The 23272-nt window shown below is 42.1% G+C and overlaps 2 protein-coding genes across 8 annotated transcripts in view; one reads left to right on the top strand and one right to left on the bottom strand.

The window, feature by feature from the left end:
- LOC114143663 (SH3 and multiple ankyrin repeat domains protein 2) overlaps positions 1 to 23272 on the bottom strand; it is a 187670-nt gene that overhangs the window by 68213 nt on the left and 96185 nt on the right. For all 7 annotated transcript variants that reach the window (XM_028015920.1, XM_028015922.1, XM_028015924.1 and 4 more), the window contains exons 11-12: positions 17987 to 18053; positions 3294 to 3723 (exon numbers count right to left, since the gene is read on the bottom strand). In XM_028015920.1, the coding sequence (XP_027871721.1) occupies positions 3294 to 3723; positions 17987 to 18053 (497 nt within the window). The remainder of the gene's footprint in view (positions 1 to 3293; positions 3724 to 17986; positions 18054 to 23272) is intronic.
- On the top strand, positions 13193 to 17976 carry LOC114143686 (uncharacterized). The gene is made up of 3 exons (XM_028015976.1): positions 13193 to 13718; positions 13824 to 13907; positions 16299 to 17976. Exons 1-3 carry the CDS (start codon positions 13206 to 13208, stop codon positions 16326 to 16328), a joined length of 627 nt encoding a protein of 208 aa, XP_027871777.1. The 5' UTR covers positions 13193 to 13205; the 3' UTR covers positions 16329 to 17976.

The raw sequence follows: 23272 nt of genomic DNA, 5'->3' as shown, positions 1-23272 counted from the left end.
GTTGCTGTAGCTACAGTGGAGTCTTTGCGGTGGCACGTTTCCCAGAGGAAGCCATGGGGGGTGAATACTGTAGGTACAGTAGACGAAGAAACAACCCACCACCAAAAATAGCTACTACAGGAAAAACCTTCTGCTTTTATGGATTTTATATTTTATATCCTAAAAATGAACAAGCAAGAGTGAGAAAGTTCATTTTTATCATTTTGTGTTGTTAAAACAAATATTAATTCTGCTGTTAATGAAGGATTTGTGACATTTTGGAGCATTTTTACTTCGTTCATGAGGAACGGTTATGGATCCCTCGAGGTAATTATCTTTCATAGTAAAATCTGACCTGAAAACCAGATTATTTTTAAAAAAAAATCTGAACCAGCAGGAAATCCTGACTGAACAGTTAAACAGAAAGCAGAAGAGCATCAGCTCTAAAGCTTACACAGCGGCTCAGTGTGTGTTTGTCTGAGTGGCAAGGATTTATTTCAAAATGGTTTTCTTGTCATTTTGGTTTGTGTTCATAATATTGACAAAAATATTATATCAGAAGTGATTCTTTATCTATTGGTGCATCAAACATAGATCAGGTGGGGCGTGCTGTGGTGGCGCAGCGGGTTAGCACGCCCCACGTTTGGAGGCCGGACGTCGCGGATTCGACTCCCGGCGACCTTTACCGCATGTCTTCTCTCCTCACCCTCCTTCCTGTCTGCCTACTGTGGAAAAAATACGAGCCACTAGCGCCGCAAAACTCTTCGGAGAAAAAAAAAAAAAACAGATCAGTTGCCCTGACTGTTAAACATCATGTTGCCTCTGTTACTCGATCGCCGCTTTGCACCATTAACTTTATTACTTACAACTCTTAGCTTTCAAACCAAATGTTTAGTTACGCATCAGAAGTTAATAATTTGGCTTTTTTAGTCTGTAATGAGATGAAAAAATGGGGTTAATATTTCACCACATTATTTATTCATTTATCTATGTCACAGTTTCAAACTAAATATTTAATAAGAACGCTAAATATTTAGTTTACAAAGTAACCATTTAGCTCCACGCTTTTGTTAGCAAGTTAAATGTGTAACTGGCAAACTTCATATTTAACTAGCTAAATATTTTGTTCACAAAAAAATATTGTTTGCAAACTAAATAATTAGCTCTCAACTGAATGCTCAATTTAGAGCTAATTATTAAACTGGATAGTTAAATATTTAATTTGTGAACTACTTAAGCTCCACAAAACAGAAGTCCTCCAGACCACTAGGGGGAGTTGACCAACACAACATACGGGTCCAAACCCTCCGCAAAGACGGGATGTCCGGAATAAAATTGGAGGAAGTCTATTTCAAACACGCCGTCATTTTCAACATTATGGAACGGCAGCATATTTATAGGTACCATAACCTGCTCCAGACTCCACCTAGTGGTCTGGAGGACTTCCGTTGTGTGGAGGGAGTTTGCAGCGTTCACTGATAGGAACACTTCTGCTAATGCGCTAATAGCACAGCGATTGTTTTATTTAGCACATTAGCTTTTTTGGTGACTTTGCTACCTATGAAAATGGTTGAACTTAGCAGCTTAGAATTCGCTTTTGCTAAGGTCTGTGTTGGAATAGGAGCTTAACGTTAGCAGAACTAATGACGATCAGTGCTTTAGAGCAGGGGTGTCAAACTCCAGTCCTCAAGGGCCGCTGTCCTGCAACTTTTAGATGTGCTTCTGCTGCACCACACCTGAATAGAATAATTAGGTAATTAAGGCTCTGGAGAACTGATCTACACAAGGAGGAGGTCATTAAGCCATTTCATTCAAGCGTTTTGTACCTGTGGCACATCTAAAAACTGCAGGACAGCGGCCCTCGAGGACTGGAGTGTGACACCTGTGCTTTAGAGTTAGCATAGCTAACTTTTTAGTCAGTTTTATATTTGCTGTTTTGCTTCTATTTCCTGTGGTTGAATTTTCTGTTGCTTTTAGCTCGGGCGTTATTTGGCGTTAGGAGTTTGCATGACTGATGTGTTTCCAACACATTTTACAGTTTGCTGCAAGTTTGCGCCAGTCGGCCGCGTTATGGGGTGACTGGAATCTGAATGGGATTTTTATGCACCAGAGATTCACAGACTGAAGCAGGAAAGTTTATTAATATAGTAATAATAACTTTATTGTTCCCCAGTGGGGAAATTCAGGTGTAATGGCAGCAAGTGACAGTCAAAACATGTAGGTTTACAAAAAATAACAAACAAATATTAAAAGATAATTAATATACTACAGTAAGTCTCTTGTGTGTATTTATAGAATGAGAAATAATGTCCTCAAGTTCAGATGGTGACTCACTTCATCACAGCAGAAGAACATTAAACGGCTCTGACCTTCATAAGGACCAAGAACAAGGAGGCATTCAGCAGCCGACAGGAGAGCTGCTGAATTTTCCCAGTTTTTTATTCCAGATGGGTTTCAGGAATTTCCAACCATTCAGAAGCAAAAACAGCTTCAACAAAGACAAACAGAACCACAGGAGAGCATCGCCTCATGAAGTCCAGAGGTCGGATCCTGAAACTCGTGTTAGCCACACAGTCTGTGAAATCTTTAACACATTACCTGGAAACCAGCAGAAGCAGAAAAGGTTCAAATACAAACAAGCAGACCGGAGACCGCCCCAAAAGCAGTAAGTGCACTGCAGCGCAGGGCATTATGGGTAAATGGAACCCAAACAACGTGCTAGCCTAGCGCTAGCAGGAGAAATGTGTCTTGGTTTTTAGCCAAAGACAGGAGGGAAATTACCCAACTACATTTTTATTTCCATTTCATGAAGAAGAAAGTTGCACTCTGAAGGTCTTTGTGCTTCTCAGTGCAGCGCCCCTACAGGCGAGGAGGGGAACAGGTTGATTTGACTCAGAGCAGAGAGAAAAAAAGCCACAGCAGCTGGAGGTGAACAAATGTTGAAGTTCTGATCCCTAATTGAACCGAGTCTAGTGGATTATCAGATGGAAAACATCCTGAATTATTACCTGGACATGATAACTGCTGTCTTAAGTTTTGTCCGAAGACCAGTAACTGTAGAATACTACAGATGTTTGTGCCAATGGTGAGATGGAAACATCTTTATATCAGAGCTGCACAATATGAGAAAATATTGCTTATTTTCTTCTTCCCTATCGTTCTCTTCTGTGACCTTTAACCTCTGACCTGACCTAACTGTAGGACTGCAGCTCTATAGAAACACCCTAGATCCCAAAGACTCCAGCTGAAGGAACCAGAGATTCCCAGAATAATCCCAGAGAGTCTGTTGCTGCCAGGCGGCGTTCTGGACTCACCTGGGCTGCCGCTGTGCGGTCTGAGCCCGCCGGCTCTCCTCGCCCAGCCGACTGAGGGAGGGGGAGCGGCTCCTGGCCCCCCGCCCCATAGTGCGGACCACCACGTTGCCATTGGGGCTGCCGCTGGGCATCTGCTGGACCAGCTGGGGGGACAGGCTGCGGTGCAAAGCTGAGGAGCCAGGCTGTGCGTGGCCCTGCTGGGGGCCCCGGTGTTGGTGGCTCTGGTGCTGCTGCAGATGGGGGGCCCAGTTTCCAGGGGAACCGTGTTGCTGCTGCTGCTGCTGGTACTGGCTCACAGAAAGGTTGTTGTCGCTGTTGGAGCGCAGGAGGACCCGGGGCGCCGACAGCGAGGACGGGGACTGGCCGTTTCCGCTGCCAGAGGACGGACCCCGCCGGCGCTTGGAGTAGGCTGGGGCCTCACGGAAAGGCACTGGAAGGAAAACACACTGTTAGTCTGTCTCTACAGGAAAAACTAAACTGAAATCTGTGAATCAGCTGCTCAGCCTGGGAGGAGAGCAGGTCTCTCTAAACCGCCTGAAGTTCATCGTTCACAGAGGAAAACATCTCAGACAGCTGCCAGAAATGTTTCCACATACGTTCATTATCATCATATTTCACTTCCACTCTAGCAGACAGAATTAGAAGGTTTATTGACTCGACTGGAGGCTGATTGGTGGGAACATCGACCGGTTCACAAGTGATTGTTCGACCTGAGCTGCAGGTGGTTCTGCTGCAGGAGTTCAGACTGGAAAGAAACCAGATTCTTCTGATTCACAGGAAAACAATCACAGAATCACAGTGACTGAGTGAAACAGATTCACAGACTAAGAAAGTTTGTTTTTTTATCTTAAATGTAAATTGTTTATATACTTTTGTAGTTTTGACTTAATTGCTGCTCTGTGTTTATTGTTCCTCCATAAAATAGTTTTTACTCCGAGTCTGTACTCCAGATGTTGAGCGAAGTGAGAATGAAGAAATGAGTTCTGGGTCTGGACTTCATGCCGTTCTGTAAAAACACATTTAATTCTGTCATGATACATTTTTCTTGATAACAAACTTTTAACACATTTTGGTTGATTGATTTGATTTGAATAAATGGTGTGACTAACTGATTATTAGTTATTGATTCTGCTCTGCTCTTCGTCTCAGCATCATCACAGCGATTATCAGGATCAGATCAGTTTTAACCCTTCGCCTGCCTGGACAGAACCAGAACCAGAACCAGAACTGGTACCAGAGCCAGGCTCATCTCTGAAGCTTCTGCTCTCGGTCATCTGAAGGGGAATCGATGAGTAATCATCATCATCATCATCATCATCAGACTAACATGTGAGGCTCCCTCCCTCCGTCTGCTGCAGACGTGCGGACGAGGTGCGAACGGCTAATGAGCTCTCACATTTCAGAGCCGCTTCCTCAGGCTGCGGCTCCATGCTGCTCGCCAAAAAACGCATCAACATGCATTTAGAAACTCAGATCAGGTTGTTGAAAGAATCATCAGTTTGTCTTTACTGCAGCGTGGAAGTCGTAAGGTTTCTGCTTCTCTGAAGTGAGCAACAAGCTGAACGTTTGAGACGCTCCCATCGTCCCAGAAACAGCAGAAAAATCTCCTGCGTTTTTCCACGAACACCTGATCGGCTTCTGATTCACCGTGTGTAAGAATCCTGCAAAATTCATAAGTCTGAAGATTTGTCCCTTCAGATTAAAGTCCAGCAGTCTGGAGACCGGCTGTCCAACCTGAGGACAAATTCCAGGAAGACGACAAAGTCTCAAAAAGACACTAAGGAAATATTAAATATGTCGTAGTTTTTTAGAGAAATTCCTTGGCTGAATTTTCATGATCCACATTTGAACCCAAACATAAAACCAAGAACATAATGACGGAGTCTGGAGGGTACGAGATGCTAAAGCTAAATGATACATTTTATCTGGAAATAAAAAACACAGGAACAGTACAAAGAAAATAAAATTATTCAGATTATATGGTTGATTAAACTCAAGAGTCCTGAAAGTAATAATCTCTATAAGTCAAGAGGACAACAAAGTAAAGCTATTTTCCAACTTTTTATACAAATAAATAAAAACCCAGGCTGCTAAGATTCATCAGATTTCAGATCAGGGAATTCAGTTTAGAGAAGAAATATGAAAAAAGGATTTGTGTTCCTCTTTCTAGTAAAACTGATTCTAATCAGCAAAATATAGACGTACATTACACATAATCATAACCCTGAACGGTGACGCGCCGCTGCAGCATCAATAAAACCTCCAGCTCAGTTGATAAAACGTAGTTTTGTGGTGGGACAGAACTGAAAAATGAGCCGTTAACGTCGTTCAGAGACATTTAACTGAACGCTGTGAGGTGGTTTCACCTGGAGGTCTGATCAGAGCAGCAGGAGAAAACCTTCATCTCACGGCTCTGCAGACCTGAACCAGTTTTTAAAGTTTCTACTGAATCATGTAAACATGAACCATCAGCCAGGTTTCAGTTTGTCCTGCAGGAAACAAAATACAGGTAATGACACAGAGCTATTCTTCATTTTAAAGTGGTTCACTGCAGGGCTCACACACACACACACACACACACACACACACACACACACACACACACCGTGTGACAAAGCTTTATAGACCCTCTATAACTGGAGGCTTTCTGAATCAAACAGTTGCAGGAAGAAAATCCTGCAGAGCAGAAATCAGCCTGGCTGAGTCCGACAGCAAAGACTCAGTTTGATCTGAAACCTTCAGAAAATGTTGGACGGTTTTCATACGGAATTAAGCAGAAACCAGGTTGTTATTTCCAGATATCCTGACAGTCACCGCCTGCTCAGCCAGTCAGCAGGAAAATCTCCAACAACCCAGGACCTCAGAGCCTCCAGAACTGCTGGAATTACATTTTAGTTAGAGCTAAATTTTAGTACGAAGCTAAATATTTAATTAGCAATTTAACTTCAGACTAAACATTCAGCTGGCTAAGTAAATAAATCTGAAATATTTAGCTCCAAGCTAAACATTTAGTGTGAAGTTAAATATTTAACTTTGAACATTTAGTTTGAAGTTAAGTATTTAGTTTCAAACTAAACAATTAGTTAGGAAGCTAAATGTTTAGTTTCAAATTGTGGCAATAAATAACCTTCATTTTTGTTTGTGTGACTTTTCAAACCCCAAATACTTTGGATCAACTCTAATATCCTCAATGGATATTTTTTAGTTTTAAAATCGGAACTAAATCTATTTAAAGTTATAATTGTTCAAATTATTAATTAATTATTCCATTTGATTCTGGTCTGATTTGGTTGGATTTAAGAGATTAAATGATAACTCACAGTCTGACTTTAGTGTTATACAGATAATTACTAAACACGATTTAAAAACTTTAACGACACATAAAACATAATTAACGATCAGGCTTATCATAAAGAAACTGTGAAAAAGTGTAAGTGTTGAACCGTAGTTTACAGCTGTCGATATGGGAGGTTTATATTTTTGATAATCAGTCCAACCTTTTGTGCCGTTAATGACAAAGAGGCTGCGGCGTGATGGCGGTGCGGCGCCGCACAGCGCCTGACAGGCGGTGGTTAACTCTGACAGCAGACGGCTCTGTTCGCCTCCCGTCACCTCACTGTCAACTTCAGCTGGGATTTAAAGGAAATGTCAGGAAGGCTTTTGGATTCGTTTATTCTACATTAACAAGTTTTAGCTGCACAAACAGGATTTATTATTTATGAGTCATTTGTAAAACCAAACTCTGGAGAAAGTCCCACCATGGAGAACAGAAACAAGATTTCACAAAAACAAAAACTTATATTTCAAAGATGGCAGCGTGATCCAGTTAGATAGAAATATTGGTCATCCAGCTACTTTCACTGCAATGTGGCAAAAAGCCGACTGTTTAAAAGAACATTTAATTTAAAAGTAAATGATAAACGTTGATCTATTAACTAAAATAAAATACCCCATCGATTCAACTCTCCTCTGATTAAAACCAAAGTTTTAATCTTCCTCCTTACAGCGTCTCATCCTCCTCATCAGTCTGTACAAATTCATTTATACACTCATCTTTAAGACTCTTCATCCCACTCATCCTCTACACCCTTTCATCAATCTTCTCCCTTCATGCATTAACACATTCATCTCTCTTTAAAAATATTAATGTTTTAAAGTAGCATGTGGGGTTTGGGTGAGGCCAGCTCAGTCGGTCTGATAACGATGAACACATGAAGCTCAACTTTCTGATTCATCCTTCATTAAGAGCAGCGAACCAACATGGCTGCACTGGAGACGCTTAATGACGAGGAAATTTACTGACAACCACACAAGTTTAAAGAGATTAATAACGATTATTTTAATCTAAAGATGGTTTTTAAAGATCCTTTAACTCTGTCCTCATGAGTTTCTGCTGAGGAATGACGACTCAGTGATTTAATTTAATAAATGCAGTGATTTGCATTCATGAGATGACTCATGGGTAACTTGGTTATCTGTTAGTAGCATGTCAGCGCTGACGCAACGTGTTGATGATTCAGAAGTTCCTGGAACCTCAACTAACCAGGAGAAACGCTCACAGTTCTCAGTTTCCTCAACGACATGATTTAACATCAAACCAAGAAAAAGCCAAAGAGTTAAACTTTATTTAGAGTAAAATCTGAAATTCTTCATGTTTTTAAGTTTTAAAAAACCTGGAGAACAACTTCTGCAACTCTGCAGGAAAATGGAGCAAAAATGGAGTTTAAATTGTCAGTGACACATTTCCTGCTGCAGAAAGGGAATATTTACAAGGGAGGCTTTTCTGGATCAGTTTCTCATAAGGTTGTTTCCTGGATGGATCATATTCAGCTGCACATCTAGACCAATTTATTCCCCCTAACATAGAATATTATAACATCATCAAATATCTAGAATAATCAGCTCTGCTGCTGCTTTCATTAAGGAGAGAAAACGCGACCCTGCCAGCTTTGTTTCACACACAGCCAGATGGACGGGCTGCTCTGGTCCTGCTCTGGTCCTGCTCCGGTTCTGTTCGGGTCTATGTCGGTGTTCTCACTGAGCCGGAGTCCCATTTTCCATCTCTGACCTATAAACTGCTCCCCTGCCGCCGCCGCCTCGGAAATCCGCGCCGACCTTCCCACATCCCGACAGAGACGCTCTAAATCAACTCGGCTGGTGTTTTAAATGGACCACAGTCCGGTTCGGTTCGGCTGGGTTGGGCGGCTGAAGTTGAGCCAACTCTGCGCGTCCAGCTGCTCCGGAAAGTGCGTGAAGAGACGCGGGGCTCCGCTTACCTTCCTTCTTTAAGGCATTGATGATGGACTTCATGGTCGCTCCGCTGCCGGTCCGACTGGACTCTCAGGAGGCGGAAGTTTCCGCTTCAGCACCGCGGACAGCAGCGACGGCTCCTCCGCGGCGCCCCGCACATCATCCCGCACCTGCTGCTGCCACCAGCCGCCTGCTTTAAAACCAGCGCGCGCTCTTCCGCTCGCACCAGCGCGTGCACGTAGCCCCGCCCATTTCCTCCCTCCCTGCTTTCTCACCCATGAAGAGGGGAGAAAGTCCGGATGAAATATCTGGACCAAAGCTGCAGGATTTGACTTTATAATCAAACATTTGATCAATTTAAGCTTCATTTTCTATTTGCAGATCATAAACAATTGGCCACTTACAGCAAACAGATTTTAAATAACATGCAGGGGCGGAGCAAGAAGGTGGCCCGGAGGACTGAAAGGAATTTTTAAAGGGGCAGGATCATTTACATCATGTCATAATGTTATTTCATCATTTAAAACATACCTGGACTGTTGCTTTCATTCTTTCATGCATGTTTGAGAATTTATTTCATCTTTTAAGCTAATCTCAGCTCCTTCAGACTAGCCAGCAGCAATTAGCAAGCTTCTGGTGGAACTGCTGAGCTCATTATAGGAGCTGCTGAAGGCGGAGCTTCAGGATGTTTTAAAGAGACAGACGCCCAATTTAAAGGTGTTGCATTATATTTGATACATATAGCATTTTTACTTCTTGGTGCTGCAAACAGCCGACTGGAGGAGGGGCTACAGTCACATGATCAAGCATGTGTGGCAACCAACACTATTAATGCACATTTTACACATATTGAAAAACAGAGGAATAAAACAATGGATTCAGTGAAAAGACGAGCTCTTAACTTCATCACCTCCTCTGCTTGCAGCTGAACTAAGAAAGACTCAGAAGCCATGAGAGGAGGTGAAAACAGCGTCTACGAGTCGAAAGAGGAGCGAGAAGACGGCCAAGACTTTAACTGAACATGAAGAAAGATTTAAAAAGGAGAGAACATCCAGATTATGATTTTACCCAGAAAACAGGAGTAAAAATAACCAAATGATTCAACAAAACCCTGAATTGAAGCAATTCAGGGTTACTGTCAGAAAGTCTGACAGTAACACAAAATAAAAATCTCAATATGGTTTTTAGGTGGAATTTGATGAGAAAAGCTTTGATGTGAACATAAACAACCTAAATTTATCTCATGAATAAAAAGGCTGTGTGACCTCGGCAGGAAAACCAGTTTCTGGTGCAACGCTCAGGTCGTTCAGGCTTGTTTGGATGAAACAGGAACGACGTCAGATCCAGGCTGAGAAGGAATTAGGAAAACCGCTGGGACTCAGTGGCTGTTCATGAATATGAACACAAACTCTGATTTCAAGCTGTAAAGTTTCTCTTCCTGCAGATTTGATCATTTTAGATGCGATTCTGACTTCAGTGGATGTTCTGGGCATCTGGAAACTGTTCCTAAGGACGAACTAGACTGGTGCAGATCCACGTTTCCTCCCGGATATTTGGGCTGATTTATTTGACTTTGACTTGAAGAACTTCACTGAAACAAGCAGCTGGTTTTACTGGAAACCAGAGTTGAAGAAACGGATTTCCTTCAGCCAGATGTTGGAAGGAGGGATGAAGGGACAGGAAACTGAGCCACTTCTTTGGAGGAAGGAGTCCTTGTTGTTGCTTAGCAACTCATAGAGGGGCGGTCCTTCACATCCAGAGTGGTACAGTCACTCCAGCGTGTGGCCTACATGATGAAACAATGTCCTCCATCACCGTGGTTCTGCTGCTGGGAGAACCCAACTGGGCCGGTTCCGTCCCACACTTCTGTTTTCACCAAGTTAAAAGCTTGTTTATTTACCCATCATGCACTGGGCATCCGAAATGCTCCAGACAGGAAATAGAGGAAGAAAATAAAGCAGAAAAGAAACAGATGTAACCAAATTAAATCTGACTTCAAACTGAACTCAGTAGGCGAAGAGTTCGTTAGTCAGACTGCTGGATCAGAAGAAACATGTTTCCAGCTCTGATTGAAAAAATCCAACAGTTTCTGCACGTCTCAGGTTTTCAGGGAGTTTGTTCCAGAGCCGAGGAGAGAAACCTGAGAACAGAGTTTCTGTTGCAAACAAACAGCTGAGAGATTCATTTAAAACTGATTCTGTCAAAGTTCTCAGCTTTGAGTAAATATTCATTCTTCCGTTGAGTTCAAGAACTTTTTCATGACCTAAACTGCTTAAAAAGGACAAAAACTCTTTTTAAAATGGTCCAACAGAGAAAGCAGCTAAAGTGAAAAAAGGTTTAAGATTTTTAAAGAAGCCTGGAAAGTTCTGATCCGGATCCCAACTGGCCGCATCCGGACTTCCAGGAATGTAAATCTAACAGCAGCAGAGACAGAATGACTGCAGTCACTGTTTGCCTCTGATTCTGTTTCTGCAGGAAGAAAACGCAGCGTGAAGTCTGACAGGAAGTGGCTCTGCGCCGACAGGAAGTGACCCGGACCGTTAATTTGTCTCGTCAGCGGCGCGGAGGAAACGGGACGCAGTCCGGATACACTGACTGGAAACATTATGAGTTCAGATTTACATTGAACATATTTAACTGTTTGAAGTATTCATGACCTTTGAACTTTTCCACATTTTGACTCGTTACAGAGTTTAAAAAGATCTTTCACTGCAGCTATAACTAGGTTTAAACATTAACTAGGTTTAAACATTAACTAGGTTTAAACATTAACTAGGTTTAAACATTGACTAGTTTAAACATTGACTAGGTTTAAACATTGACTAGGTCTAAACATTAACTAGGTTTAAACATTAACTAGGTTTAAACATTAACTAGGTTTAAACATTGACTAGGTTTAAACATTGACTAGGTCTAAACATTGACTAGGTTTAAACATTGACTAGTTTAAACATTGACTAGGTCTAAACATTAACTAGGTTTAAACATTGACTAGGTTTAAACATTAACTAGGTTTAAACATTGACTAGGTCTAAACATTAACTAGGTTTAAACATTGACTAGGTTTAAACATTAACTAGGTTTAAACATTGACTAGGTCTAAACATTAACTAGGTTTAAACATTGACTAGGTTTAAACATTAACTAGGTTTAAACATTGACTAGGTTTAAACATTAACTAGGTTTAAACATTAACTAGGTTTAAACATTGACTAGGTCTAAACATTGACTAGGTTTAAACATTAACTAGGTTTAAACATTAACTAGGTTTAAACATTGACTAGGTCTAAACATTGACTAGGTTTAAACATTAACTAGGTTTAAACATTGACTAGGTTTAAACATTGACTAGGTCTAAACATTAACTAGGTTTAAACATTAACTAGGTTTAAACATTAACTAGGTTTAAACATTGACTAGGTTTAAACATTAACTAGGTTTAAACATTGACTAGGTCTAAACATTGACTAGGTTTAAACATTAACTAGGTTTAAACATTGACTAGGTCTAAACATTGACTAGGTTTAAACATTAACTAGGTTTAAACATTGACTAGGTTTAAACATTGACTAGGTCTAAACATTAACTAGGTTTAAACATTGACTAGGTTTAAACATTGACTAGGTCTAAACATTGACTAGGTTTAAACATTAACTAGGTTTAAACATTAACTAGGTTTAAACATTGACTAGGTCTAAACATTGACTAGGTTTAAACATTAACTAGGTTTAAACATTAACTAGGTTTAAACATTGACTAGGTTTAAACATTAACTAGGTTTAAACATTGACTAGGTTTAAACATTGACTAGGCCGTTGTTCCTCATGCGTTGTATCCGTCTGTTGTGTTTATGTTGGACCTGATAATCAGGTGATTTCTGAGTTCAATCTGTTTTCTAGAAACCAATTTCAGAGCTGCTGGTTCTGCAGAACCTAAAGATATTAAGGAGAAGTTTTGGCTTCTAGAAAATGAGAAAAAGTATAAAAATCATCAGGCTGTTGGACCAAACTGCATGGTGTCAGAGTCTAAACTGTCTTAATCTGCTGTTTGCCACAATCTTCTGATTGTCTGAATACGACACACATGAGCAGCACAGATTAGACATTCTGTCCTTTTCCAATTCAACAACTAAATCATCTCAGGATTCGTTGTTAAATGGATCCAACCTGGAACCTTCTGACTGAACCAAAATATGAAACCAAAGCAAATCTTTAAATGTCATTTCAGCTGAACGTTGTTAGCAGAGTGCAGGGATTTTATTTCTGTTTAACTTTTACAGGAAAGAAATCTTTATATTCCTGGAATCTGGATAAACAAACCCTGATGCAGGAACATGGATCCAGATCAGGATCTGGATCTGGATCCTGATCTGGATCTGGATCATGGAACATGTAGAAACATATTCCTGCATCAGGAACATGGATCATGGATCAGGATCAGGACCTGAATCTGGATCCAAATCTACATCTGGATCAGGATCAGAATCAAAAACATGGATCAGGATCTGGATCTGGATCTGGATCAGGATTTGGATCTGGATCCGAATCTGGATCAGGATCAGGATCAGAATCAGAAACATGGATCAGGATCTGGATCTGGATCTGGATCTGGATCAGGATTTGGATCTGGATCCGAATCTGGATCAGGATCAGAATCAGAAACATGGATCAGGATCTGGATCCGAATCCAGATCAGGATCAGGATCAGGATCTGGATCCGGATCAGGAACATGGAGCTCAGGAGTGTCAGGAAGTCATTTTTCTCTTTAGATCAGAAAAACAGAAACAATCTGACAGCTTCAACATAAATCCTACAGAAAAGTGGAAACTGCTGAGTCAGGGTGTTTTCTGGTCTGTGTGTGTTGGGATGATGCAGTGGGATTATCACAGTGTGGGTCTGATCATCCTAACTCCGGCTTCCAGTGGATGGAGGAGAGACCAGCAGATATCTGCAGTCACACCAGAGCTGATGATGCTCTGCAGCGTCATGCTGGAGTTTCTCATTGGTCGGGTTTTATTGTTTCTCCGTGACCTCGGATCCTGGCAGCTGTGGAGATTATCTGCTATTGTCTTCAGTAATCTGCAGCAGAAAATGGAAACGCAGCAGGAGTTCATCCTGAAGGCTGTTTGGTTTGTTCTGCTCAACGTATGTCCAGGTGTTGTTAGGTTTTTAAAGGTGAGTCTGATAAAAGCTGAACCGGAGATAAAACTTTCAGATGCATCTGAAGTTTCCTCTGGACCAAATTTGATCCCATTTTCATATTTTTATGCATAAATACAGATTATAATCCGGCTCATGTTTGGTGCATGTGAAGCCGCCGCTGCTGCCAGAGAACAGGAACTCATTTGGAAAATGATCCCACAGGTGAGATGCCTCCCGACTCCACACAGTTCAAACCGGACTTTAATTATTCTGCTCTCTGGATGAGAATAAACGACAGCGAACAGATGAAGCCGCTGACGGATTAACTCATAACCGGCTTAATGAGGCGATAAAACACTCGGCTGAAGGTTCCTCACCGGATCGCCGAGCCTCACGCCAAAGGAAACACAGGGTTGGGTTTCTGGGTTTTCTCGTCAGGTTATCGTTAGACCTGCTGCTGATGTGTAGTTTAAATAATTCACCCTGACAGCAGAAATTAACGGCGCCTGTAGTTTCTGATTTAGTGGCTAAAGATGTTATTTTTATCCCACAAGAGAAACTAAAACAGATGATTCAGAAATAAACTTGAAATTTTGCAGACATTTGGACCTCTGACCGTCTCACCACAACATTTCAATCACCTTTAGGTTGAGACTTTGACTAGGCCTTCGTAAAACTTTCTGTTTTTGTTACTTATACCTAATTCTCCTTCTCAAATCATTTTTATAAATTGTGTGTTTGCTCATTTTGAACATAAATAACTGTAGATTAACAAAGAGAAAAACAGTTTTCATTAAAATGGATTTTTCAGTAAACATGAAGCAGCATGAATGAAGGTCGAAACATAAATATGAAAACATCTCACAGGAATTATTAGAATTCATTCTAGAGGGAAAAACATTCAGCCTTTTCTTCTGTTTATTATTTGTTTGTATTTTCTGTTTTTTGAAAGACGAAACATTTTTATCATAAAACCTTGAAGATATTCTGAAAGTGTTTTCATGATATAAAATTAGTGCATCATTCTCCTAATGGTGCAACTTTATTCTGGTAATATGATGAGTTTATTATCCTAATATTTCAACTTTATTGTCACACAATTTTCTTCTTATTATGACTTAATAATATTATGAGTTTATACTCGACTTTAATGTCATAAAACTTTTTTCTCATTACTCTTTTAATTGTATTTTTTGTAGCCTGGTCCTAATAACAGCTGAACTAGAAACAAGATTTTTTCTACATGTTTATTTTAAGTTTATATTTGGGATTAACTGAACTTCATCTGAGAAATACAAACTGTTTAAATGTTCTTCCAGGTGAGGGTCATGGAGGGTGGAGGGTGATGGAGGTGATGAAAGGTGGAGGGTGATGAAAGGTGGAGGGTGATGGAGGGTGGAGGGTGATGGAGGTGATGAAAGGTGGAGGGTCATGGAGGGTGGAGGGTGATGGAGGTGATGAAAGGTGGAGGGTGATGAAAGGTGGAGGGTGATGGAGGGTGGAGGGTGATGGAGGTGATGAAAGGTGGAGGGTCATGGAGGGTGGAGGGTGATGGAGGTGATGAAAGGTGGAGGGTGATGAAAGGTGGAGGGTGATGGAGGGTGGAGGGTGATGGAGGTGATGAAAGGTGGAGGGTCATGGAGGGTGGAGGGTGATGGAGGTGATGAAAGGTGGAGGGTGATGGAGGGTGGAGGGTGATGAAGGATGGAGGTGATTGAGGTGGAGGTGATGGACGGTGGAGGTGATAGAGGTGGAGGTGTTGGAGGGTGGGGGTGATTGGGGTGGAGGTGATGGAGGGTGGGGGGTGATGGAGGGTGGAGGTGATGGAGGTGGAGGTGATGGAGGTGGAGGTGATGGAGGTGGAGGTGATGGAGGTGATGGAGGGTGGGGGTGATGGAGGTGGAGGTGATGGAGGGTGGGGGTGATGGAGGTGGAGGTGATGGAGGGTGGGGGTGATGGAGGGTGGAGGTGGGGGTGATGGAGGTGGAGGTGATGGAGGTGATGGAGGGTGGGGGTGATGGAGGTGGAGGTGATGGAGGGTGGGGGTGATGGAGGTGGAGGTGATGGAGGGTGGGGGTGATGGAGGGTGGGGGTGGGGGGGGTGATTGGAGGTGGAGGTGATGGAGGTGATGGAGGGTGGGGGTGATGGAGGTGGAGGTGATGGAGGGTGGGGGTGATGGAGGTGGAGGTGATGGAGGGTGGGGGTGATGGAGGGTGGAGGTGGGGGTGATGGAGGTGGAGGTGATGAAGGATGGAGGTGATTGAGGTGGAGGTGATGGACGGTGGAGGTGATGGAGGGTGGGGGTGATGGTGCAGCTGGTTTGGGTCTGAGTCTCTGGTCCTAAGAAATGAATCTTTGGTTTGAAATCGAAGGCAGGAAGTTCTGGTCGGGACGCCGTCGCTCCAACAGCTGCAGAGAAGTTTTGGTCGTGTTCCACTTTCATCGGGTCGCTGCTGCTGATGAGGTCAACAATGGCAGGATTACATCTTCAGATTAGATTACTCCCTCCCTCAGCCTCATCGTTCTCTTCCCTCCATCATCTACTTTTTATTTATTTGTCTGTTCTTCTTTTCTCATTTTCTCTAATCCCTGAATCGTCTCTGTGGCACCAGAACCGGGTCAGGGCGGTCAGGCGGTTCTGATCCAGGACCAGGAGTTAACCTGAACCAAACTGCTGATCATTTCCTGAGTTTAACAGGCAACAAAACGAGACCAACTGCAACTAACTCACTCCTTCACCAAGCAGCTCAGTACAGTTACATAAGGACAACAACCGTCGCCATGGAGATTCTCAGTCACCAACTGGAACATCAGCCGTCTTACAGATTTGAGTCAAAGTCTCAAACTCGACTTTTTAACTTAAAGACTTGAAACTTGACTTGGACTCGTGGCCTGAGACTCGAGTCTTAGTTCCAGTTTTAATCTCTTGTAATGAAAAGTGAAACAAAGTTGGAGTCTGAGCAGAAAACTGCAGCTGCTGAATGTTTCACTGTGAAAGGAGGAACTTGATTACCAGCCAGTGATGTTGGTGGATTATTATGGGATATTAAAGGCTAATAATCTGCTCATAGTAATGTCTTTATTAATGTTTCTGCAGCTGTATGAAATGATTTTGTGCTTGTGGGATCAGGAATCAACTTCTGATCACTTCAATTGGGAAAATGTTCCCTGTTTTCAAAACTTTGGCTGAGATGGTTTGTGATCCAGTTTCCAGCGTGGCATCGGAGGACGGATTCAAACTCCACAACATCAAAACCTTGATTCATATATTTTATCCACATTTTATTTTCATAATTTTAGCGCAATCATTTATATGTAGTTAAGGGCTCTACAGTCTGTTTTTTGTCACTGTGGAGAAAAAGTTACACATACATGTGTGACGACACAAATTAAACACAAGTCAGTTTTATACTGTGATCCGTTATGTGAACATCAGGCGTGTAGAGACGCTGTTCCCACAGAGCCAGAACTAACACAGTGGCAGGCATCCCAAAATAACAGAATCAGCAAACATCCATCTAATCAACATGCAAATGTTGAGTGAACCTTTGAAATGTTGCAAAAAAGCTAAAACGAAAATGTGATTTAGGCGTAACTCCGTCCACTGGTTTGGAGCGAATCAACCTGGCTACGTAAAGCCATATTTTATCGGATGTTGAGGCTTTGCCTGGCTGCAACACACAGGAAGTAGAGATGGAAAACGAAAATGAACTACAGATCTCAGAAAAACTGAGAGTTCTTCCATTTTTCAGAGTTTCATGCCTCTGGTAAGGATGGATGGCAGTGTTTGCTACATCAGAGCTTATTCATCAAATTTGTTTCCATCTGTTCTTTAGCACATGAACTCAGCTCAAGGGAACGTGGAAATCTCTTTCTGAAACTGAAGTTATCAAATATTACCATTTTAATAAAAGTGTTGATTGAATCACGACTAACTGAATAAACATTGGGGACGTTTGGTTGCTAAAAGAAGGACTTCTCTTGCAGATCCGAGTTTAAAAAATCCCAACCACATCAAACCAGAGCGCATTTCAACACAACATCTGAATGAAATAACTGATTTAATCAGTTCCTGCAGGACAAACATCCTTCGTCCTAACGCCCAGGGACGAATCAGCGCCAGGTTTGTCCTGGTGCGAGGATAAACTTTGGTTCCCACGGCAACACACTGATAATCCAGCATGGGGATTATAAAGGAAAGTCATTAAAGAGGATGAAAAGATCGGGGGATTTGAAATGTATCCGGAGTGAGATTGAGGAAGAGACTCAGCAGGGACAAAATGGAACGATCCGGACTCACCTATATCAGAGTCTTTGTGGTTCTTGATGAGTTCGGCGAGCTCAAAGTTTCCTGCAATAATGGCCACCTGCAGAGGACAACAAGAAGCCATGAGGAGTTTCATCAGATGGAACATTTTCAGTCCCTTCAGGTTTAATTTAAGATTTCATTTAAAAACAAATGTCAGACTCAAACTTTCTGATTTAAAACTCCATATATTTCATCTCCACATCTACAGAGTATGCACTAAAACATGGATATTTCCGTCTGTAACTCTCTACCTGCCTTTTGGAATGAGTCATGCTTTGGGCCTCATCACCATAGCAACCAGCACCAAAGCTTTCTGAATCTTCCTGTTTCTTATAATAATCCATCATCTGTTAAGTCCTAACTAAAACAGGGATGTTTGGTTTTCAGGAGTTTACAGAAAATAACATTTAATCTGTTACAGTCATTTAATTAAACTGTATTCTGGCTCATAATCTCCATCACTCTATTGACCTTCCCTCCATACAGAACCTATAGAGGTCAAGGGTCAGGAAAAGGGCAGCTAACATCTCTGCAGACCCCACACATCCTGGACACATACTGTTTAGGTTTTTACCTTCAGGTGGCGCTACAGACACAGTTTCTTCCCTCAGCTTGTTTCTCCATCCCAAACCATTCATATCCACACTAATGCAACAATCATTTCTTTTTTGGAAAAATAAATAAATATAAATATATATATAAATATACTGTATATATTCCTTGTTTGGGTGTGAAAACATGGAGAATAAAACTGATTATTTATTTTGTTTTTCCAAAGTTTAAAGTCGAAGTTCTGAATTTTGAAAACAGCTCTACGGTTCATTTCAGACGTTTTGCCTTCAGCTCCACTGCAGGACATGAAATGAATGCAGAATCAGCAAAGTGACAAAAATCCACAAAGGCAAAAATCACTTCAGTCAGAGTGCAGCGCCCCCTCATGGCGGCTCATTTGCTTCTTTTCCCCAACTTTATTCTTTGATTTTTTTTTTTTTGCCCTTCTGGAAAGAAAAAGCCTGGTATGTTAGGTGCAATTATTTTCTAAGTATGGTAAAGAAATAATAATAATAATAATAATAATAGCCAGTTTATTCCTTATTAGTCTTTCCTGCACAGTCTGGATGTTTTTGCATCAGGGATGTAGGATCACAGTGTGAGCAGTGCTTGTCCACCAGGAGGCAGTAGAGAGGCACCAAACATTTGGACTCAGGTTTTCAGTTCTGTGCTGACATGGACTTGCTCAGCAGAACCAGGAGGCTAAAGAAACTCCAGGTTCAGGCAAAGATCATCTCAAAGCAGACCGGCCCTTTTTAATCTGTGTGCTGCATACACACACACACACACACACCCACCCACACACACACACACACACACACACACACACACACACACACACACACACACACACATCTCATGGGAAAACCAGAAGCATTACATAAGAAAGCCTGCTCTGTTTCATGGAGCGTTGGGCAGCGGGTGCCATGACCATCCGTCTCCACAGGATGATAAACCTGAACGTCGGTTCTGAGGAAACGGAGAAACAAACGAGGTTTTCCATCAACGTGACGCTTCCTGAACGTTTATCCAGCTGAAAAACAAAAGGCTTCCTCCACAATAAAAAGCATGTCAGTAAATGTATATTTTTAGCATATTTCGGGAGGAAAATCTGTTTCTTCAGAAGCAGGTGGGGGAGGGGACGGATGCTGGATCTCCCACTCATTCGGAGGATCTCCCAGAGCTCATGCCACCGAGTGTGACGAATCACTGACTGAGCTGCTCTGCGAAGAGAAGGCCTCGAATCCAGAGGAGCCAACCAGCTCCAGCTGACATGAACGGTTTCCTACAGGATGTCACAAAAAACATTCACAGCTCCGTTACTTTAACTTCACCTGAACCCACCGGCTCCGAATCAAAGCCTTCAGATTCATCTCAATGATTCATTTGATCCCTGGAATATTTTCAGCAGTTAAACCGAAACAGATCCAGTTGCATTCGTCCTGCATGCTGAAGGTTCTGCAGAACCAGGAACGGAGCGGATATTCTCCAGAAACCAACTACAATCACATTCTATCCACCCAGAATATTCTTATTCATATACATTCAGATTCTGTCATTCATTTAATGAACAATTGTTGAGCAATAAAAGCAGCAAAACAGTCAGTTTACTCAGCTGCACAAGCGCATCACTTCCTGTTCCAGATCCAAGTATCCTCGCTCACTTTATCATTTCATTAAGTCTGTTTTCTGAAAATGGTGATTAACTGTAAAAATACAGTTGAGGAAATAAAAAAAGGATATTCTCATTTGTTTTTTATGTTAATGTCTTAGAATCTAACTGCTTCAGGTTTGAATCTGTGAAAAACAAATTTTAAAAACATTAATTATCTTCATCTGAGCACCAGGAGCATCCGAACGTTTATTGCTTCACAGGTTTTGACCCATCATTTATTTGCAGCATATTAAGAATGAAAATAACAACTCCATGAAAGAATTAATGATTACCTAGAGGAAATGAAAGCATGGTTGCATCTTGATTGTTTTTTTCTATTCATAGAAAATAAGAGAGGTGTGTTTTGGTCCCGGTCTTTTCCTGTGTTCTTCCTTCCCTCCGTTCTGTCGCTTTAATCCAAATCCAGTCCGTTTAGTGAGGTCCGAATGCTAATTGAACCAAAAAAGTAAACTCTGGTTCTGTGAACGCCAATCAAACCATAGACCGCTCCAAAAGCAGGAAGTGGACTATGGCGCAGGGAATTCTGGGTAAATACAACCAAAGCTAACGTGCTAGCCTAGTGCTAGCAGCAGAAATGGTTCCTGATCTTCAGCCAAAGACTAAAGAGAAATCCTCCAACACTTAAATCTGACGCCCCCATCTTGTTTCCATCTGGTGAAGAAGGAAGTTGCTCTCAGTGTCTTTAGAGGCTTTTGTGTCGTTTCCTTCAGTGGTTCTTGGTGCAGCGCCCCCACAGGCCAGGAGGGGAACAGGTTGGTTTGACTCAGAGCCACAGCAGCTGGAGGTGGAGCAGATGGTGAAGTTTTGGTCTCTAATCAAACCGAGTCTACTGGACTATCAGGTTTAAATCCCTCTGTCACTAATTTGTTAATATTGAAGATAGAAATGTAAGCTCAGCTAAGGTTACTGTGAAGCACTGGAACAGACTTTTGTCTTTGAAACCAACACTGAATTCCTGTAAACTCATCTCCACTGAAACACAAACCCCAACACAACTAAACCAGAGCAGCAGGGGGCGCTCTCAAGTCTCTTTTTATCAGAGAATGAAGCTGCTAACCAATGAGCTGCTGGAAACACAGTCACAATTTATCTCTCATTATCATCCTGCCGCCCACAATCAACACCACTACTGCCATGGCCGCCCCCACATCCATTCTCTTCCTGGTCTCCGCTGGTTGTCACGGAGACAAATGGTTGTGTATAACAGGAAGGGGGTAAAGATGTATAGGAGCTTTCAGAGACACTTTCAGCCAAGTGGAGCAAAAGGTTCTTCAGAGGAACGAAGGGAAGCTACAGGTCAAAACAGACTGGGATTATACTGGAAAACTCATCAAAACATGATGGTTAGAGGAGGATCAACTCAGCATTTATTGCTCAGACCGAGAGATCCAGACTCATGCATCCAAAGGATTTCTAAAGAAACAGAAGATTATCAGCTGATCCATCGACTCCATCATCGAGTCAAATAAACCAGAGTATAAAGAATCAACAGGAAATGTTAATGTTTCGTTTCTACTGCTGCAGGCTAATAAGATCATGCATTACTGCAGTAAGTACATAAAAAGGTCCCACATTCATATGCAACATAATGTCTAAAGACCCAAATATTTCCATCTAATTTTAGACAAAATTCCAGATTTGACCATAAAATGTCATTTTTTAATAGTTGAGCTTCCTGCAGCTCCATCGTTATAGAAGCAGCTTCATTTAATGTCTAATTTGCTAAAAGGAGAAAGAAAAGCTGTAAATCTGAACGAATATTTACATATTTAAAGCTCTAGGAGGAAAAAATAACAACGTTTTTATCTGAAGTGTCACGGGAACGTGGAGCGCCACCGTCTCCGTGGTGACAGCGACTTCCTGCACAGCCGGAGGGAGCCGGTTGGGTTGGCAACAGAAACATGTCAACCAGGAGCGCCTGAAGGCAACACCGGATCATGCTGTCCAGGATGCGGAGCCGAGTTGACAGCAGGTCTCTGGGGAGTCGGATTGAGTTTATCTGAAGAAGACGATAGAACTCAGTGGAAATAATCCGTCCTTCCAGAACTGCCGACCCAAACGCCACGGGTCCAGATGAGTCCAGATGAACAGTTCAGTTCCTCATATCACAGGGCAGTTAACGGTTCTGATCTAGTTCTTCTGCCACCTCTGTGTCTGCTTCTGTTGCCTCACCACTATAAGCACCTGAGTCACATTCACCCAGTGACACTCACCCATAACGACACATTCATACGCTGATCGATCAGCAACCTGGGGAGAAGTGCCTTGCTCAGAGGCACATCCACATGCATCCTAACCCAGCCTGGAAAAAACCAGCTTGTTGTTCTACACTTTCCTTCAGACGGAGGGTCTGAACTGAAAACTCACTTCAGAAGGATTTGTCTCTGCTGCAGGTAAGCCACTGACTGTGTTAACTACTCCACAGAACCCTACCTCAGTAACTTCCTAACTGTCCCTTTAAGACTGAGACAGAGTGGGAACAGAGAAGGGAAAATGTGGAGAATGGAGGAACGTTTAATGAAAATGGAGACATTTGGTTTTTAAAGGTTGAAGAGATCAGAAAGATCCACGATCCGACTGGAGATGAGAAACACAAAATGAAGAGTCGGTTTGTTGAAATCTATAAAATCTCTGTAAAAAATTCACATCAAGAAAACAAAGAACTCAGAGAGAACAAGAGAGTTTTTGTTTTTCTCTGTTTTTCCTTTTCTGTTGTCTTAAACAATACATCTTTTAAAGACTGAGCACACACACACACACACACACACACACACACACTTTCCACAGATGCTGAGCTGACACATGATATTATCAGATGGCATGGCCGCCACACGCCCACAGGCCATGCAGGGAGCGCGCCTCATTCAGCCGTGGCAGCAAAGCTTTTCAGGAATCAGCTCCAGTTGTTGGTTTGGCTCCTAATGATGGAGACATCAAACCCATTTCCTCTTCAGCTGAGAAACATGCAGAGCGTTCGCTCCATACGAAATACAAACATGAAGATAACTCCACTCATCACAGCGTCCAGCAGGTCTGGGCTAAAAGCCCCA

The sequence above is a fragment of the Xiphophorus couchianus genome, chromosome 4 (assembly GCF_001444195.1).
Source record: "Xiphophorus couchianus chromosome 4, X_couchianus-1.0, whole genome shotgun sequence".
NCBI classification, from domain to species: Eukaryota; Metazoa; Chordata; class Actinopteri; order Cyprinodontiformes; family Poeciliidae; genus Xiphophorus; species Xiphophorus couchianus.
This window is presented reverse-complemented; position numbering and strand designations above follow the sequence as displayed.

What these genes read in the sequence shown, in the direction of transcription:
- LOC114143686 (XM_028015976.1), top strand. Translation starts at nt 13,206, where the DNA reads ATGGATCAGGATCTGGATCCGAATCCAGATCAGGATCAGGATCAGGAT. An exon ending in GTGTTGTTAGGTTTTTAAAG is followed by an intron (nt 13,719 to 13,823) that starts GTGAGTCTGATA and finishes GCATAAATACAG; the next exon opens with ATTATAATCCGGCTCATGTT. An exon ending in TTTGGAAAATGATCCCACAG is followed by an intron (nt 13,908 to 16,298) that starts GTGAGATGCCTC and finishes CTGTGGCACCAG; the next exon opens with AACCGGGTCAGGGCGGTCAG.